Genomic DNA, 18,134 nt, shown 5'->3' with positions numbered 1-18,134 from the left:
TTGCATATTGCAGCGTATCAACGAATGCAGTCCAGAGTCCTTCCGCTAAAACAGTAATATATAAAAGAGTAAATCGTGGTAAGTGTGACTTTCATCTCATAGTGGGACAGTAACGATACAGTTAACACAGAGTGCGATTGAAATTTGTATCGGTAACATATTTTCCTGCGAACATGAGATGGTTCGCTCTTTTGTAAGTAATTATTAACAGCGATTTTTTGGATGCGTTACTTGTAAATAACAAGTAAATGTAAAAAAAAGTAAAATGTATCTAAATTTCGTTTTTCGTTTATTAAAATTTTTGTAATATGTATGAAGAAAATATAGTATAAAAAATTTCCAAGAAATTTACCTTCAAAAATATAAAATATCATCATTTCTAAAGCATCGTTTCTTTCGAATTACTTTTTAGCGTTTTCGTCGGCGTGTTTTTATCGAAAAATGTCACGTCGTCGAAAGTCCATCAATATCCCTCGAATCTGGCATGGTTGTTTAGCTTAAATGATAAAGTGGACGAAAATAAAGAGAAAGAACAGACTGTGTGTCAAACTGAAGAGTGCAAGAAAATCGGTAGATATTCATTTAAATTAACTGCAGCCGATACAAAAATTACAATCATTGTTATTTTTTCTCATTATTATTTCTTCGTCAGCTAAGGTAATGCTAGAAAGTATGGATAATTCTGTGGATCCGTGCAATGACTTTTACGAATATGCGTGTGGAAAATGGTCACAACATAATCCCCTGCCAAAAGGAAGCAACTCGTGGAGCTTATGGGATATGCTTCAAAATAAGGTTGATGAACAAATCGAAGGTAGGATTACCGATCTATGTTGAAACGGCTACTTTGCAATCAAAATACACGTGGAAACCTAACGATATTGAATTTCACAGATATTTTAAAAGAGGGGCCTAAGAGCACCGATTTTCTGGCGATAAAGCTCGCGAAAAAATGGCACACAGCTTGTATGGATACAGGTAAATATGACGGAATGTTCTAATAATCACAATAATCGCGTCTCATTGTTGCACATTGTGACGCTAATCCGTTAATATGGAATATTTTCAGATGCGATGGATAAACAAGGGCTTGACCCATTGGTTTCTACTTTGTCGCGTATAGGCGGCTGGCCAATGACAATGGATCCGGATGAATGGGACGAACAGGAATACAGTTGGCAAAAAGTGGACGATCAATATATGCGCTTGATGGGCAAAAATGTTTTTCACAGGGTACACGTATACCGGACTGGCCATAACGTGACCACCCCAATAATACATGTATTTGTCACGATATATATATTTCACACACCACCTCATTATCCTCACGCATTGGATATCGAAATAGATTTGGCAGAAACATTTGCATTCATTTCGTTTTCATAGTAAGATTGTTATTTTTTTTTCATTATACGTAGTACATCTTTCATCTTAGATCAATACTCCGTATTTACCCCTGGGTGCGTACAAATTGTGGGTTGGAGACGATAGTGATGAGGTAAATGAGAGTGACGAGGATTCGAGCGATGAGGAAAAGCAGAGCGACGAACACGAGGACAGCCAGGAGCCTGGGAGCGAAGGTGAAAATGATGATGATGACGACGACGACGACGACGACGATGACAACAGCGATGTTACAAACGAACAAGAAAACGATGGAAAAATCAAGAAGAAAAAGTCTGTTGGCAAATTGAGTCACAAAAAAGATAAAAAATTCATACACAATGGTATGAGAAAGAGTGGTATGAGCAAGAGTGGTGTGAGAAAGAGTGGCAACAGGATTATTAAGAATCACAAGAAAAGCCATACCGAAAAGAAGCAAAGGGTAAAAAGAAGAGCGATAATGACGAAAGTTGATGGTAAACGTTCACAACGTATCATCCATCGTAACAAGTTAAACAGACGAAAGAGTACGAGTACGAAGAAAACAATATACACATCAACGACGTCGCGATCTACGGAAGACACGGATGACGATGACGATGATTATTTCCTAATAACGCGGCAAAAATACGTTGATTACATCTCCAAAGTAGCTCACGCTATAGCTAAAGCAAGAGACATGGACGTCCCAGAAGAACACATTAATAAAAATGTCGAAGACATGGTCGATTTTCAAATAAAATTAACTGCGGTAAACGTTTAATGCTACGCTGTACTCGCGTTACCCGCTCGAAATATAAATATTAATTTGACTGAGAAAATTTTTATCGGTTTCAACAATTATACGCCTTACAGATTACTTTGGATGACTCCGGTGATGACTTGGAAATGACGCTTGATGATTTTCAAGAATGGTACGACGAAAAGATATCTAAAACTGACCACAGTAAGGTGAGTTATTTTATAATCCAATATCCGCACGTATGTTCCAATTTAATTAACTAATTAATTACATTATCGATCGATCAATTAAATAATTAATGAATTAATGTGACTGGAAATGGTATCGCAGATTGATTGGGTGTACAAAATTTCGGAATTGTTCGACGAAGCTAACGTGCCTGTGGACGGCGATTTGGACGTAGAGATTAGTTCATCGGATTACTTTGAAGCTCTCGTGTCTTTGCTGGACGAGACGCCAAGTCGAACGATCGGTAAGTTCTAAAAGTGACACGGTGATAGTATATAGTGAAAGATATATGTTCATGTTAAATATATTTCAGTGAATTATATACACTGGAACTTCCTAAACAGAATATTAACAGCTACCACTAGTGAAATGAGAAAACTCTACTATCTATGGCAAGAGGTTGAAGAAAGTGAAGAAAAGAACCAGAGGTTTTATTCATTTTTATGTCGATAATATTCCTTCATATGTAACTTATTTATATTATAATTCTTTACGTCTGATAAAAAAGCAACGTGCAAAAGTATTCCTCGTCGATTTCGATTTCGATATTTTGAATATGTTGTACGGCATCTACGAATCAGAAATCAAGTGTTTTTTTCTTCAAGTTTAGAGATTGAAGAGTTCCTTCAACCCTTAACTCTCTTGGAGGAAATTTGGCAAAATTGATTATGAGCGAAAAAAATTTGTCTTTTATTTGTAATTTTATAACATATTCAAAGCTTATTGAAATTAACAAAAGACATCCCCATGTATTTCTTTGTTAGTATTAATACCTCAATTGAGAGAAATTGTACCGATATAACAAAATAATAATGAATATTGCCGACAGATCGTCTGAGTGCATTAGAGAAGTAGAGATGAGCGACATTCTAGCGTACGAGTATGTGAGAAAACATTTCTCAGATGATATCTCAAAAACCGTAAGTGTGTTTTATATATTAAGAATATAAACCTTGTATCTCTTTTAGTTTATTTAAAATTCACCCACTTATTTTTGTTATAGGCAATGGATATGATCGATGATATACAGAAAGAAGTGGAGTATTTAATTAAAGGATCTGACTGGATGGACGAGGATACTAAAGATTTTGTTTTAGCAAAACTAGTGAACATGGATAAATTAGTTGGATATCCAGATTGGTATAAAAATAGTACGATTGTGAAAAGATATTTTCAAGGGGTAAGTCACGTCAAAACGATTAACAATCATCATACATATGCTAAATAATAAATAAAGCGGCTGTTTTGTTGAAATATTTCATTCCGTTAAAGCTCATCGTTGGAAAATCGTATTACGAGAATACCCTCAGTTATCTCAGGTACCATAAATGGAATACTCTACGAAGATTGACACAAGACGATGAAGAACTCGAAACGTAAGATAATTTAGTATAATACGTTTATAAAATCGCATCGCCTTTCTCTTCTTCAAACTCTCCAGATAGATTCTTACCAATAACGAAGCTCGTATTACAGATGGTGGATCAGTCCTGTGACAATGAATGCCCTCTTTGATCCTGACAGAAATTCCATAAGTATGTAACGTTTTTGTTGCGCAATGCAAATATCGCTATAAATTAATAATATTGAATCTTCTGTGGATGACAGCTATTACAGCAGCGGATTTTCAAAGCCCATTTTTCGATTATGGTCGACCGCAGTAAGTGCATATTTGTAAAAATATATATATATGCAAGATGTCTAAATTAATTTAATATTGCATCTCTCTCGGTCTGATACTAATATAATTTTTAATAAAATTACCTTCCTATGTGTGTAAGCGTGTGTAAAGCTATATGTATATATGTTTTGTTACATTTTAGAGCTATTAATTTTGGTATTATTGGATTCGTCATGGCTCATGAAGTTAACCATGGATTTGATGATACTGGTAATACTCTTCACTTATAAAGTAGAATATTATAAAAGTACAAATATTTTATTATTACTTAGCTTTCTAAAGCAATCCATTTAATTTTCTTAATGAAATCGAGAATTTAAAGACGATCATTTAAAGATAATATCATACAAAGGACGAAGAAAATAAAATAATTTTTAGGGCACTTGTACGATAAGAATGGCAACTTTATGGAGTGGTTATCTACAATGGCTGATGCGTATGGCGAAAGAGCAGAGTGTTTTGTAGAACAATTTAACAATTATGCCATCTACAAGGACAAGAAAATAAAGGTACTCGAGCATTTGCAAATTAATGTTATTTTTATTTTTACTTCTATCTTCTTCGTTATGAAAAGGCAATACGTGACGTTTTATCTTATGTCCATATCTATAAAATTATAGAACTATGGTAATCAAACAGCGGGTGATAATATCGCGGACACGATGGGATTACAAGCTGTATTTAGAGCTTATCGACGAAGAGAAAGAGAGTGCGGGAAACCGGATGCCGTATTGCCAGGTCTGGAAGAACTCACCAACGATCAGCTTTTCTTTTTATCTTTTGGCAATGTGAGTGCGAGAATAATGTTTAAAGTTAAGTGTGAGTGGCTTTTGTACGTATGCTTAGTTTTGAAAAAAATTGCAATATTTATTTTTAGTTGTGGTGCGAAACAATGAATTCAACGATTATAATGAAAGACGCCAGGATGGATGAACACAGCACCGGGCGATTAAGAGTAATAGGATCTGTTTCAAACTCGGAGGACTTTGCCAAGGCTTATAATTGTCCAGTTGGCAGCGCGATGAATCCCGAAAAGAAGTGCAACATTTGGGAATAATCCATAAAAGAGTATCATATCATAAATTAAATTTGTGTCAAGTGCGTGAAACACAAGAATTGTTTGCACGGCTATTAACAAAAATTAATAAAGATACGCATTACATATATACAATGTAAGAAAAACCCTCCATTTTCCCATCATAAATTACCTTGCAGGCTCGAGATATCAATCGAGATAGGGAAGGTGGAAAGTTTTGTGATAAGATATTGGCGCTTCTGACGTCACCAACGAATGATATCGAATTATGCATTAAAGTTATGTAGACGGTTATGCAGGAAACAGGGGATAAGATGATAAAAGAGATATAAAGGCGAGAATATATTGCAAAACATCAAATTATTTTTGTACCGATAAGAGTTACAATATTTCGTACGTAATTTGTAGCCACATTTGTTTTAGAGAGGACGTTCGAATGTTTGACTAATAATATATTCGTCGGCAGAATTCTTATATTCTATCAAGTATCGTAACGCGTAGTATTTTTCGCAGTAACGCAAAAGCGAATGCCGTCGTCGTGTATCTACTTTTCCAAGATATTTAAAACGTATACGTGTGAAATGTATGCCGTTTCTCGTGATATCAAATTATCACTTTTGCATTCAATCCAACCCGATTCGATCGAAGCAAGTTCCTTCGATAATAAAAGTTCGAACAGAGTCTGATGCACGCACCGCGTTGCGTTTGGTTTCTTGCGGGCGGGCGTGTCGCGCACAGCAGGCATCTAAAATAGTTCAAACTCGGGAATCAAATACATATTTTGAGTGTGATACCGACATTGCTTCTCAAAAATTAGTGTCATCCATTTTGTTTCTCGTATACGCCGTTTTGCTTCTCCTGCGGTTTTAACGGCTTTATTATTTCTATTTCGTTCAATTGATCGATATCCAATTGTTGTTTCTTCTTCTTCTTCTTGGATGGTTTCCTGAAAGGATTTTTCAAAGGAGCCATTTACTCATCTAGCAATGACAGATTGTGTACAAACGATTAAGTACAAAGCATGAAAAATATGGAAGACGTACTTTCCAAATAATTCGCCATCCTGAATCGACTCGGGTAGCTTTTTGTTTAATGTCTCCGGGAGCAAGAGAGACATTAGTCCGCCGAATAAAGCGCAGGATCCGAAAATAACTAGCGGCAACGGCGTCCAGATTTCCGACTGAAACGATCGGACAACGCGATAACATGGCGATTTCGTACAATTAATTCATCACTCGTGCAAACAGGCAGTATATATAATAATAAAAATAACGTACTAGGTGATTGACATATGGCGCGATAACACCACCAATTCGGGCAAAAGTGGAGCTCGCGCCCAGCCCGACGTTTCGGATGACGGTCGGAAACTGTTCAGCAGTGAACACGTAAATTGCACCGTAGGACGACGTGATAGCGAGTTTTCCTATCATCGCCAAGCACACGATTAACCATGGCATGTCTGAAAGAATAAATTTATTTATTTCAGTCGACGATGATATTATAATATACAATATCGCCGAATGTGTGCGAATTACATTCTCACGCACGTGACAGAAGATCAAATTGAAATATATCGTGCAGCATCAAGTTATTATATACTCACCGGCGGGAACGAATAACGTGGCAAGTAAGGCTAACCCAGACAACAGCATACAGCCGCAAAGAATAATTTTCCTACCCCATCGGTTCAAGGTGAAAATTAGAAATGTATACGCCGGTACTTCCACTACACCGGATATTACAAAATTAACATAGTCGTTGCCGCCTAGATTGGACGCATGCCAGGACAGTCCGTAGTACGTGCCGCTGTTGACGAGCCTGTATAAACGGAAGAATGTCGGTATGATTCGGTGCAAAATTTATATACGTGCGTTGAGTACCGAAGAAAGGGGAAAGAATGAAACATAAATACATAATCATGACTGACCAGTTGAAAAACAAGAGAATGCTTTTCCGTCTCAAGTTTGGATAACGGAATAAGTCGAAGAGTGAGGGCTTTCTCGAATCAGGTTTGCTGTCCTCGCTGTTATTATTAAGAAGCGTCTCTAAAGCTTCGCTGGGCATCTCCACGCCATTTTCTAACGAGGCGCGTTGCAGCAAATCCTTCGCTTCCTGCAGACGACCCTTCGTTAAAAGCCACCGCGCCGATTCGGGGATGAACCTATCAGGTATTGGTATTACTTCATGATTTTATGAATAGCGATGCAATTGTAATAATTGCAACTAGAATATTAGCTCAAGTTTTCGAGAATGTTGACGTAAAATAATATAATTGCGAATATCGTATGATATTATTATCGTCGTACCACCAATAAAGTAGAAACGCGATGCTCGGTACCGTAATGGCCACTTGCAGCATTCTCCAGTCGGTAATAAAATATGCAAAACCAGCGGTAAGTATGTATCCGGTAGTGAAAAATAACTGGCAGCCAACTCCGGCTACTAAACGTTTTCTCGGCCCAACCATCTCCAAAGCTGGAAGATGTTGAAGAAAGAATTAAGACTATTAAGACATGTGTGTGTATTCATGGATTCACGCGTGACATTCGGCGATTTCACAGAGCCTGAGGTCTGACGAAGTTTACTTGATTGATATTAATTAATTTTTCATCTGACACGATTAGCACGTCTCCCCTTATCGTTTCTCCTCAGAAATGATCGAATCCTATTAGTGGAACCCGGTTAGTAGGACTCGCTTACCTATGACGTAAGCTACCAAAAACACCCCACTGGTGGTTGAGCCGACAATCAGCCTGAAGATTACGTAGGAAATAAACTCGGGAGCAACAGCGACTAGTATACCGCCTACCAGTTGTATGACTAAAGACAGGAAGAAAATTGGTCTACGACCATATTTATCGGACAAACCGCCGAATATCATCGAGCCAAGCATGACTCCTACCATGAACAACGAGTCCCCCGTCGCTCTCAGCCACGCCTTGTCACAGACCAAGTCCCACTGCGGAAAACGCGGAAAGAATTGCTTTTCAATCTTTAATCGTTTATCAATAACCGCGCGAAATAATGCGAAATGTTTTTTCAAGCTTCTTCTTACTCCCGCAACGTCTCTTCTTCGTGCAATGTAATTACCCAACAAGTAGATAAATAGTTAAAATAAGTAGATAACAGCTGTGCGCAACAAAACTCCCCCGTACCTCGGAAGTGGTTGTACTTTTGTATATGCTTCGGTCATATACATATTGCTTGCAATGGCTGCTTCCTCCCCTTTCGACGTGGTCGCCAATTGCTTCGTCAACGGTCGTATCGTTTGGCCGTAGGGCGCCGATAACATCATATCTCAGACACTGAGACCACCCTTTGAGTTCAGAATCCCACGGGTAACTCGCGTTCAATATATCTTGACTCAGGAAAAACGTGGCGTTCTCTGCGTATTCGTGCGGAAGTAAACACCTGACGACAAATTTCTCGTTATATCGCAATTCATGCAATTTACTGTAATGTATTTGTCATTACGTTCGTTCCTGGATTATACCTGGAATCCATCTTGGCTCCGAGGAATACACCAGCTAGTTTGTGAAAGGCACACGATATCGCTGGAAGACAGAGTAAAAGATAGACTCTGCGTTGATAACGGCCAAATTCGCCCATCCGAAGGATAACATCGTCGTACGCCATTTTTTTTTTTTTTCTTGAGCGGAACACCCCACGTTTCCGTATTATGTATTTCTTGATCGACGATTGCAGAAGAGTCTTATTAGCAACTTCGTAAGCAAAGAAGTCTCTTTTGAATTTTAAATAGCGCGCGCTTCAACACTGCTTATAACGGGCGATCGCGCTAACGATATTGTGTAGATTCCGACATTGTCGACTTCGTTAACATAAAAATTTGTTTATTTAAAAAATAAAAAACAAGCACGACTTCTGATTCACGGCTCACTGTTTGAGGTTCATGGTACACGGCGACGCGCTTTTTAGCTTGTATTCCTAGCTTTACTGTTCGGTCCTCGATGATGATATAGACGGTCGGAGGTCGCTTGTCAGGTTTCTAAATGCTCTTTTTCACCGGCTTCTTAGCGAAGAACAGCGACAACTGAAAAACTAATATATGAGAGTTCATTATTACCATTTATTATAATAATTCTTGCAATAATTTCTTTCTCCTTCCTCTCTCTCTCTCTCTCGCTCTCTCTCTCTCTCTCTCTCCCTCTCTCTCTCTCTCTTTCTCTCTCTCTCTCTTCCTCTCTTTTTCTCTGCTTCTCTTTCTACTTTTTATTATTTTTTTTTCTACTTCCATGAGTAAAATAGACGTTACGGTTAACAATAAAATATAATTTAAGATTATCGAATCTTGGAAATCAGATGTTATATGTATACAAACCTGTTTTTAACAAAACATTCATTAAAAACCTGGTATTTTGCTATTTGCATCTGTATAGTAATGAAGTATGTTATGCATGCTAGAAGAAACGATGTTTACAAGTATGATGCATACGTAATGCGTAACAACGATATATGAAGAAAAGAGAAAGGGAGAGGTGTTTGGCAAGTTGTTTAATATCGACCACAACCGCGCGTATATTACGTCTGTGTGTATGACTTTTAGGTAATCTACACCCATATGGGGTTCTCTTAGATTAATTAAGATCAAATAAGCGACCCGTATGAATCTGTATCGTGATTGATACAATTGCTCTTCGCAGGGAGGCGAGAAAGCCGCGAACGAATATAACATCGACGATTATTAATCGATCGATCGATACTATGTGTCATTTGCAATTTCTTTCTTTTCGTTCTCTTCTCTATCTTGCAATTACTATTGATATTTCGTTAAATGAGGCAAATTAACTGATATATCTTGTATCAAAATTTCGTTTTCCATAATAAAATAATACCTACGAATTCGATCTTCTCAATCGTGTTTTTTTTAGAATTTAAAATTTTTAGGAACGCTGAGCGTTCTTTGATGACTTTGATCTCTTTGTACGTCTACATATTAATTAGTAATAGACATGAATATTGATATGAGATAAATAATAATTTTATCAGTTAATGTTAGGCTACAATTTGGACATCGAAACAAAATATCTTTTTTAACGGGATGATATATATATATATATATATACACATATACGTCGAGTGTGTTAATGTTCCAGTTTTGTTTCGACAAATCTATCGAGTAACGTTTATGCGAACTCCTAAAACGTTTAATCCAGCGTAGATACCACGTTTGATCGCATGAGTGATGCTACCGAATTTCTAATGATTTTAAATGAAGTTGCAACATCATTAGCTGAGCGCGTGCAGAGTCATCTGTACGTTACCATATCGAATATTTAATTTGTATCTGTTGAAATGAATGTTAGTCACAGAATCGACAATATATAGAATTCGACAAAACGGATGAAAATGGACAGTACTTGGAAATTCAGTAGCCCGACGAAACGCAAACGGCAAAAATGATACGATATGACACAAGAGTTTCACTTATCGATCGAACACAATCCTACGCGCACAAAGGACGGACTGGAACTGGCCACATGCTTTAACCGGCGCGGTTGTAGTACACCGCGGTTCGGTGCGATGCGGTGGGGTGTGGTGCGACGTGATGCGGCGCGGCGCGGCGCGGCGCGGCGCGTTGCGGTGCAGTGGGGTGCGGTGGGCTGCGGCGCGGAGTGGCGCGACTCGTTTCAGCATGGTTCGTTTCGGCTCGGTGCATCGTACTTCGGATATTTAAGGTTGTTTCCTTCTTTTCCTTTTTCTTCGCTCGCTCTTAACCCTTCTTCGTCAAATAAAGGTAGCTCAAAATAAGTGGTTTGCCAAAATCACATAAATATTGATACGTCCCTCCTCCTCGTTATTATAAGACTGTCGATGTAAACACAACGAAAAGAAAAAAACAATAAAACACCCGAAATGGAAAGATATCGCTCTTTGCTCATTTCGACTATACTTTTAAATCGTAAAGCATGCCTGCGTGCGCGCGCAAGCATATGTTCATTTTTCCGTCAACACCGGCTTATCGCTGGATACATATATCGCGCATTGTACCGTTTGTCATAATATTCGTTATAAGCCACTACGTCTATTGCAACATCGCCTCTTTTCGCCGCGTGTGTATATGTGTGACTAACAAGCATATTGAATAAAAATCACCTGAACAAACTTGTTTGTATCCGCGCTATTTCGTCACATTTCAATTATAATCTCTGTAATGATTTTAAATCAATCGCGCAATACGCACTCGTCCCGTGTAGTATCTCGTATGACCCGCAGCTGGAAGATCTGTTTCGGACAATGTGAGATAAGACGCGTTGTAAATTATTGAGGAATAAGGCAAAGGAGCAGTCAGTGAGGCGTGATACGTTTTTTAACGCGACTTTTACAACATATCGCTTCTTCGTGTCCTCCAGGTTTGAACACCGCATCTTGCGATTTGAAATTGCGTTACAATATTATCTTTCTGTCATCGTCACCGATATCGCATTTTTTCGACATATTTGTCGCACGACCTTCGTACGATAAAATTGGTGAAAGCCACACGAGTTGATAATTTACGAGTCGTGTAAATGAAATACGATTAACATTGAATCGTGAGTATATTGTAAACTATGAATAAATTAGGGCAGTGTTCTTATTTGAACGCTAACGAGTGCGTGTAATGGTGTAAATACCGGTTCTTCCTTAAATAGATTGCGTTATCACTAGATGCACATAACGTGACGTAATCTTTTGCATTGCGTTATTTACAAATTATATGCATACTCACTAATCTAGCCTGTCGTTAAAAATTCTCGTCAAACTCGATAGTTTAAATCACGCTCCTCGTCCCTCCTCTCCTCCTCGCCTCTAGTCGTTACAATGATATATAGTTCGTTCAAATATCTAACAGACGATTCGAGTGCGTACGCCGTTTCATTCTTTTCGGTTATTACGTGGCGAAATTTGAATTTTGCGAAATTAAAAAACTTTTTTAATTCAAATTTTTTCAAACGCGAAACGAATTATTTCGACAAGTAGCTACTCTAATCTAACCACACTTGCTGTCGCGCGCCTTATACCTTCGCTCGCTAAAGGTCGATGATTGGTCGCCACATAGAGAATTTTTTCTTTTCGCCTCGTAAAAATTCCAACGCACATCGTGTGACGTCGCGCCTGTTTAGCGTGAGACTGTCTTTCCCCTTTCCCGCTAAATTCCAGTATCGTGTCCTTACCTGCGCATTCTCATTTTTTTCTACGTATTTTTGCGCGTGCATTCATTTGTCGCCTGGCTGCTTAAATCTTAGAGACTCACGAGTGAGTTATTTGCAAAAGGTAAAAATGAATGTTGGGCATATTTTGGCACTATCATCTAGGCCGGCGTTGTCGTTGACTGTTACCGCCGCCACCAACCGCTGCAGTCGCCGCCATCATCACCACCACCACCTCCATCACCACCTCCACCACCATCACCACCACCACTGCCTGCCACTGCCACCGCCAGCGCCGACCCCGCCGCCGCCGCCGTCGTCATCATCGCCGTTGCCTCTTCCGTTGCTATTGCTGTTGCCGTTGCTACCGCTGCCGCCGCTGCCGCCGCCGCCGCCGCTGCCGCCGCCGCCGCCGCCGCCGCCGCCGCCGCCGCCGCAGCCGCCGCAGCCGCCATCGTCTCGAAGGCCGATATCGCGGCCCAAGAGTAAACCCGAAAGCTATTTATAGTAGGGAGCGGTTTCTAGTTCCTATCGCGAGAAAAATCATAACTGGTTTCTCGCAAGCGCGAGAATGGAAGGAAGGAAGTAAGAAAGAAAGAAAGAACGAGAGAAGAAGGGTGCGTTCCTCGGAGGAAAGTGGCAGGGGGAAAATAAAACGCGGGTGACAGGCGAGCGCGTCGTTGCTCTCCGCCTCTCTGTCACTGCCCAGACGTGCTGAAATTAAGACGAGCCGAGACGAACCGAGACGGATTAAACCATCTGCCAAATTCTCTTGCACTCGGCATTTCCCCGGTGCATTTCCCGCACGATTTGCGTTCCTTTTTTTTCATACTTCTTACTTTTTTTATTTTATTTTATCCTTACTTTCCTGCAGGTTTTCAATTACACATTCAATTGAACAGCGCTTCAAACGACTCTTTCGTTGGTTCGCGCGATACTTTCCGCGATACTTTTTGGCATACAGATGAGGAGTTTACCGTACGAATTAATTAGTATACAAATACGCGAGATGTTTTTATTGTTCGGAAACATAGGCCAACACGAGTCGCTTTTATGTATGTGTGACACGTAAAAACGACTAGTCCAGTCTAGCTGGTTCGGTGAAATATGTTCGCGTCCATAATGGGGAATGGATCGAGAATACACATGGTGAACGCTTAAAAATGTTAAAAAGGTTGCTGTCCTTGCAAGGGCGCCACGCTGTGCCGTGTCGCCACGCTTCGTCGCGCCATTCTTCGCCTTACCTCGCCTCACCTCATCATCCGTAGACTCGCTACAAGGATAAGAGAGGAGGTATTCATCTCAGTGCAGCCTTTAGCTATGCTTTGCTCGGACTGAACCATATTACTTGGAATGTGGATTAATGAACCTTGGATGGTGATGTGGCAAATTTTACATAGGAATAGAAAATAATAAAGAAAAAACGCGTAAAAACGCCATATTTCCTCGAGAGCCTTCTGATGATGTAGTTTATTTTTATCAAGAGAGATATACCAATTATGAGAATTCCGTTAATAATTATTATTGACAAATGACTGGAAATATTACTGCTAGAGTAAGAACTATGATCTTTTTGCAGCGATGAACGAAACAAGCTATAAAAGAAAAAAAAAAATATATATATACATAAGTTTTTAAGGGAAGGTTTAAGTAAGGAAAAAACTTGAAAACCTATTTTTTTTTACATCGACCAATGTTTTTTGCGCAAAGCCAAATTTATAATTATACTACTTCACATAAGTTTGCAAATTTTCACGCAACCTGAGGTTCATCTCTCAACTTTAACCGGATCTAGCTAAACTAACTCTTTAACTTAAAAAAATGTGTGCTTTAAGCAAATGATAAGAAATTACTCTTATATGAGATTTGCAGTTTTTTTTTACAAGAACCTAATTCTTCTTAAAGACTTGTATATATATAATTGTTTATAGTTGTTTCGTTGATTACTACAAAAGAGCCACGACGACTTCTGATGCGGTAGTATTATCAAACATTCTTCTTTAAAGGAAATTTTACGCACATGCTTGTAAAGTGATTTTCCCTATTAAAGTTATTGCGAAAGCGTCGCTAATTTGCAAACAAACGATGCATTCCGCCACGTCGCGACACAACGTGGCGCTTTGTAAGCGCGTTTCTTACGTAAGAAATAAAACTGCGCATTATGGGGGTTTAAGGTCAGAAAATACCATGCGAATGCGCTCCTTACGTAGTTTTATTTAGACATCTCGCTGTCGTTAGAGTGTTAAAACGAGCCATCAAGTTATCGTGCATACTTGCATTGAACATGGACGATAATAAGATCATACTGTGTCAACATTGCGTGAGTCGAGAGTTCTTTTTTTCAGCATGAGACGTGAGACGTGAATTTAGAAAAGTGTTCTGGTGACGTTTCCCAAATAGCGCACAGGACATCCCGATATCATCTTAAAAGCGTGTCCATAATGCCTGGAGCGTGTCGCCTCCGGAGCGTCCCGAGCGCACATCCGGGATGATTTCAAAACATTTTATACCGCATGAGTTTATTCGTGCATATTGTACCGAGTTTACCGCACGTTCCGTAGTTGTTCCGTACCTTTTCATTTGCGTAACAAGAAATAGCAAGCATGTAATTGCGGGCGTTATTACATGCATGACAAAATAGCGCACGACGGTTGAAGGCCGGTTATTCCAATTTCTTGGTAAATTAACTGATAGTCAAATAATACGTTTGTTATTGATTTTCCTTCGATTTAAACGAAGATAAATGATTTAATTATCAGTTAACTTACCAAGAGGTTGGAACGACCGGCTCTGAGAGAGAAATTTACATCAAAACAGATATAGTGCAATGATATATACGCAACGTCGTCGCATTCATCGGTCGCTTTTCCATTCGGCCGATGCACAAGATGTACTAATAAATTCATACGCGCCGTACCAATTGAGAACAATAAAGATATCCCTTCGATAATTCATAGCTACGCGTAGCGTCCAAAGAAGTAAAGTGTAGTGCGCACACATTCGGTGAGACGAGAGAACGAGAGTTGTTATACGGCAGTGGCAAGTGGCATTTCCACTAAATCGTCATTCACGCGACGCGATGCCAACGACGCGCGCAATGCCAATGACCCACATTGACTCGAGAGAAAAGAATGATGATGGTGATGTAATTACCCGCTCGAGTGCACGTTCCCACAATCGATTGCGTGAATCTGTTAGCGGCGTGATTTTATCAGCAGCGTCGAACGCTGGTTGCTTTCCATATTGTACGCGTGACCCAACGCGTGATATCATGCATCATGCCGGCCGGCTGGCTGCTGGTCGCTTTTTCGCAGCGCAGCACTGCTGATCGATAATAACCTTCGCGGGAGGCAAGACACGAGACGGTACGCAAGACGACGGTTATACACTTTACACAGCCAAAATTCCCGACCGACTCACGCATGCACCTTCCTCTGTATCATCGAAATGCGAGTCCCTGTGTAATTTATCGACGCGTTAATCGAACAGGCACGTGTATCGTACACACGCACTTCGTAAAATTCGCGCTTAGCTAGCTGATGCGGGGTTCGCGATACCCAGTGCCGGCGCTGTAACCGGAACCGGAGCTGACGCTGCACCGGAGTCGACGGCAACGCCGACGCAGAAGGAGGCGCCGAAGCCGAAGCCGCAGCCGCAGCCGAAGCTGGAGCCGAAGCCGAAGCCGAAGCCGAGACCGAGGCCGAGGCCGAGGACGAAGCCGAGGACGAAGCCGAAGCCGAAGCCGGAGTCGAAGTCGAGAACGTAGTGCCGCGCGTTTTCTACCGGATGACAGTTCATAGGGATTATCGCGATTGTATCGTGTCATATTTACAAAACGTCATTTTCTTGCATGCTACTGTCACGACGATAATATTTATCGGACATTTTTCTCCTTCATAATACGATACGGTGTCATCGTTGTTATGTCAAACGCTGGAATCGCGATTTCGTTCTTTGATTAATTTAATGTCGAATTTGCAACGTGTATCAGCATTTTTGCTGTCTGGTACCTTGGATTTGATTTAGATTGTGCAAGAGAGAAAAGAAACGCAGCAGCGACACCAACTCGTTATTCGCTTCATTTACGTAATGTGTCATGCTATTAGTTTGCGTATCCGCGATGAAAAAGAGAATGAATACGACCGATCTGTAGTGTTCCGACAGAAGTTATGGTTACTAATGTATATGCAACTGTACACTTTGATAAATAAACTTGAGTCAATGATTGAAAGATGCAGTGATAATATTTACGTAAATAGAAGAGATGCGAGATGCAATCTTTTACGAGATCCTTTTACGAAATAGCACAAGCTGATTTCATATACGTTTTTCAAACGTATGTAACGTTTCATAACCTTCGGTAAAATGTTCCCAAAATGGCACGTGTTATCTGAGATGCGACTCATTGCATTAGTTTTCCTACGTAGGAAGAGAAAGAGGGGGAAAGAGGATAGGAGGGAAACAGAGACAGCGAAAATCGCGAGTTAAATTATTGTATCAATATATTGTATAAATTTATACGGCAGTTTACGACCGCAAAAGGAATAAAAAATGTTCTTTTTATAATTTCTAATGTAATATAATAGATTGGCAATAAATCCAACTTAATTGTAATGAACCTAACCTAACTAAAAATTAATCGAACTATAAATACATAAGAGCGAATATCATTGCAAAAAAAAATGATTACTATGCAGTCTATTTGCAAGCACGAATTATGATCGCTAGTAATTTGTTATTGCAATTGCTAAAGTATAGTATAGTAATATACCTGCTTTTAAATTCCAGATGAAAGTGCAACCTTTGAGTCAAAGAGACACCAATGTCGAAGAAAAAAGCTGACGAATCGGCGTTAAAAACACCAACTACACACACTCATTCAAAATCTCAGTGTCTAATGCGAGCATGCTGTTATCGCATTTTATTTATATTAGACCTCGTTGCGTTGCAGAGTTTATCAAAATGGATTTTGCGATGTGGATTAAGTTGGGTTGTCGAACGTGCACTTATCGATTCGTCTGGTACTTTTTGTCGAACTCGTTAAACATTATGATAACAAGAGTTATCTGTGTCATTGTAGAGGAAAAAATTAAAGAGGGAGAGAGAGACGGAGGGGAAGAGGAGGAGAAGAAATGGAGAAGAAAGGAGAGAAAAAGGGAGGGAATCATTAGTGAAGAATAACGCGAGTTGCACCGCGAGTTTGAGCAAAAACTTTTAAAGCTCCGAAACTAATCCGAGTCGGTTCGTAAACGTTCGCGCGGACTTAACTGCCGATGACACGTAGCATTGCAATTTCTGTCTCGTATGTGTATCGTGTATGAACACACATGTACATAAGCACCTACCATCAAGGACGCGTGCGCCACGGACACTTGTGTGTAATTCGATACAATTCGCACTAAACTACTATTCGGCATATATGGTTCAAATTTAAAATGCTCGGGTAAGATTGATCACTCTCTATGATGATTCTTAATTATATTTTTCAATCGCAACGACATCTCTCAATTCGTTCCATCGTATTAAGCTACATATCGCAATCACAAATAAATAAAAGTATGAAAACATTCATCTTTAATCGAATTTCAAATTCTCGCGCTCGCGCTCGCGCTCGCGCGTATTTCGATTTTAAAGATAAATATCTCGATATATTTGTGTGCGTCACATACACACACATGTATTTTATTGTATATTTTTACACGTAATAAATTATCGAGTCTTTTTATCCACTTACCGTAGATTAACCAAGACTTAGTCATACGTATACAAATCTAAGTTAGTTTGCAACGAGAGGATAGAACCGTCCGATAATTATTACAACTTTCAACTGTGATTCACAATTATTTATATTTTACAAAACGGTTTGCAACACCATTTTGCAATTTATATTTGACTTTACATTTACTCTTGCCAACA

At 39.5% G+C, this 18,134-nt stretch overlaps 2 protein-coding genes and 1 long non-coding RNA gene across 8 annotated transcripts; 2 read left to right on the top strand and 1 right to left on the bottom strand.

The window, feature by feature from the left end:
• Positions 1-77: 77 nt before the first annotated feature.
• LOC105191379 (neprilysin-4) lies at positions 78-5,200 on the top strand. Its single transcript, XM_011154732.2, has 18 exons — positions 78-193; positions 413-570; positions 653-814; positions 895-978; positions 1,070-1,281; positions 1,436-2,134; positions 2,239-2,334; positions 2,456-2,597; positions 2,667-2,781; positions 3,183-3,273; positions 3,357-3,533; positions 3,626-3,729; positions 3,830-3,888; positions 3,962-4,013; positions 4,177-4,244; positions 4,413-4,543; positions 4,655-4,822; positions 4,912-5,200. The coding sequence occupies exons 1-18, from the start codon at positions 174-176 to the stop codon at positions 5,089-5,091; spliced, it is 2,718 nt and encodes a 905-aa protein (XP_011153034.1). The 5' UTR covers positions 78-173; the 3' UTR covers positions 5,092-5,200.
• A 199-nt stretch (positions 5,201-5,399) lies between these two features.
• Positions 5,400-17,162, bottom strand: Orct (Organic cation transporter). Of its 6 annotated transcripts, XM_011154734.3 has the most exons (11): positions 10,449-10,577; positions 9,410-9,459; positions 8,564-9,129; positions 8,226-8,481; positions 7,771-8,029; positions 7,377-7,545; positions 6,998-7,231; positions 6,674-6,888; positions 6,348-6,529; positions 6,114-6,250; positions 5,400-6,016 (listed from the first exon to the last, which is right to left on the bottom strand). In XM_011154734.3, the coding sequence occupies exons 3-11, from the start codon at positions 8,704-8,706 to the stop codon at positions 5,890-5,892; spliced, it is 1,722 nt and encodes a 573-aa protein (XP_011153036.1). In that variant the 5' UTR covers positions 8,707-9,129; positions 9,410-9,459; positions 10,449-10,577; the 3' UTR covers positions 5,400-5,889. The 6 variants fall into 6 exon arrangements, with proteins under 6 accessions (XP_011153036.1, XP_011153040.1, XP_011153041.1 ...); XM_011154738.3 differs by lacking the exons at positions 9,410-9,459; positions 10,449-10,577 and adding an exon at positions 16,990-17,162; XM_011154739.3 differs by lacking the exons at positions 9,410-9,459; positions 10,449-10,577 and adding an exon at positions 15,372-15,536.
• Positions 15,951-17,947, top strand: LOC112588341 (uncharacterized). Its single transcript, XR_003112765.1, has 2 exons — positions 15,951-16,554; positions 17,007-17,947. It is a non-coding gene; the product is annotated as an uncharacterized LOC112588341 (long non-coding RNA).
• Positions 17,948-18,134: the final 187 nt, after the last annotated feature.

The sequence above is a fragment of the Harpegnathos saltator genome, unplaced genomic scaffold, assembly GCF_003227715.2.
Source record: "Harpegnathos saltator strain DR-91 unplaced genomic scaffold, Hsal_v8.6 scaffold192, whole genome shotgun sequence".
Lineage (NCBI taxonomy): Eukaryota > Metazoa > Arthropoda > Insecta > Hymenoptera > Formicidae > Harpegnathos > Harpegnathos saltator.
The sequence above is the reverse complement of the archived record's forward strand: the minus strand, read 5'-3'. Positions and strand labels throughout refer to the sequence as shown.